Source organism: Penaeus monodon, chromosome 28 (assembly GCF_015228065.2).
Source record: "Penaeus monodon isolate SGIC_2016 chromosome 28, NSTDA_Pmon_1, whole genome shotgun sequence".
NCBI classification, from domain to species: Eukaryota; Metazoa; Arthropoda; class Malacostraca; order Decapoda; family Penaeidae; genus Penaeus; species Penaeus monodon.
The window spans coordinates 5,792,601-5,793,563 of NC_051413.1; the positions used below are offsets into that span (position 1 = coordinate 5,792,601).

General features: G+C 49.2%; 1 protein-coding gene across 1 annotated transcript in view; it reads left to right on the forward strand.

Annotated features, from left to right (window-relative positions):
• Window positions 1-9: 9 nt before the first annotated feature.
• LOC119590927 (ice-structuring protein 4-like) overlaps window positions 10-963 on the forward strand; it is a gene marked incomplete in the record, with an annotated part of 1,384 nt that continues 430 nt past the window's right edge. Inside the window, 1 exon segment of the mRNA XM_037939666.1 lies at window positions 10-605. Coding sequence (XP_037795594.1) covers window positions 410-605 — 196 coding nt within the window.

Consider the following 963-nt stretch of genomic DNA (forward strand, 5'->3'; position numbering starts at 1 on the left):
CGACTACGTTTCCTACTTCGTTTTCGAGTTTTTAGATTTACCCCTTTCTTTCCCTCCTTCTTCTATAATCTCCTTCGTCTTCTCAGGTAACCAATGAAATAAAAAGGGAATTTTTTTTACCTACGACAATAAATTCATTAAGTTAAAAGATGAAACTTTATCGAAACCTCCCCTTCCGCCACATCCCATTGCAAGGAAATTTATTCAAATTCATCCACCGCCTCCTTCTTGCTCTCAGACCCTCATCCTCGGAGCCGCCGTCGCCAGCGCCGGATATGTCGCGTAAGTAGAAGGGTGACCCGAGGCGACCTGACCCGCGGGGAGAAATTCCGTGGATCTGGGCTTTCTTTCTTGGTCTTTTATTGTGTATGTGTATGTCTATATACCCAACTGCAAAGCATTAAAAAAAATGACACAGGCAACCTGCACCTCGAGTGACCTCGCCCCCCTCTCGTCCTCAGGCAAGTCGGCAGCGGACACGGAGGCGGCTACGGCGGCGTCGGCGGCAGCGCAGCCGTCTACGCCGGCGTGCAGAGCGCCTACAGCGGCTACGGCGGCGGCATCAGCGTTGGCCACGGGGGGTCCTCCTCCTACTACGGGCCAAGGTGAGAGCGTGATTGCGGCAGTCACCCCTGAAATGAGTCTGCGTTTTCTAGTTTTCTTTGGTGGTCGGAATATTATGTGTTGTTTTCTTCCTTTTCGACAGTCACCATTGCCTACGGATACTGAAAAAAAGCTACTGAGTCAAATCTTCAAGATAATGTCAGATTTACATTTGTTTCCATGATGCTTCGATTCAGTGTAGATTAATCCATGTGGATCGACGATAATGGTGATATAACCTTAGGGAGTACATAATCGAACGTAGAGTTCCCGATGTACTGCTGGCATCATTTCCTGCAACTCCCTCTGTGCCTTCAGCTACTTCGTGGCTCCCGCTGGCAACTACCACGGAGGTTACTT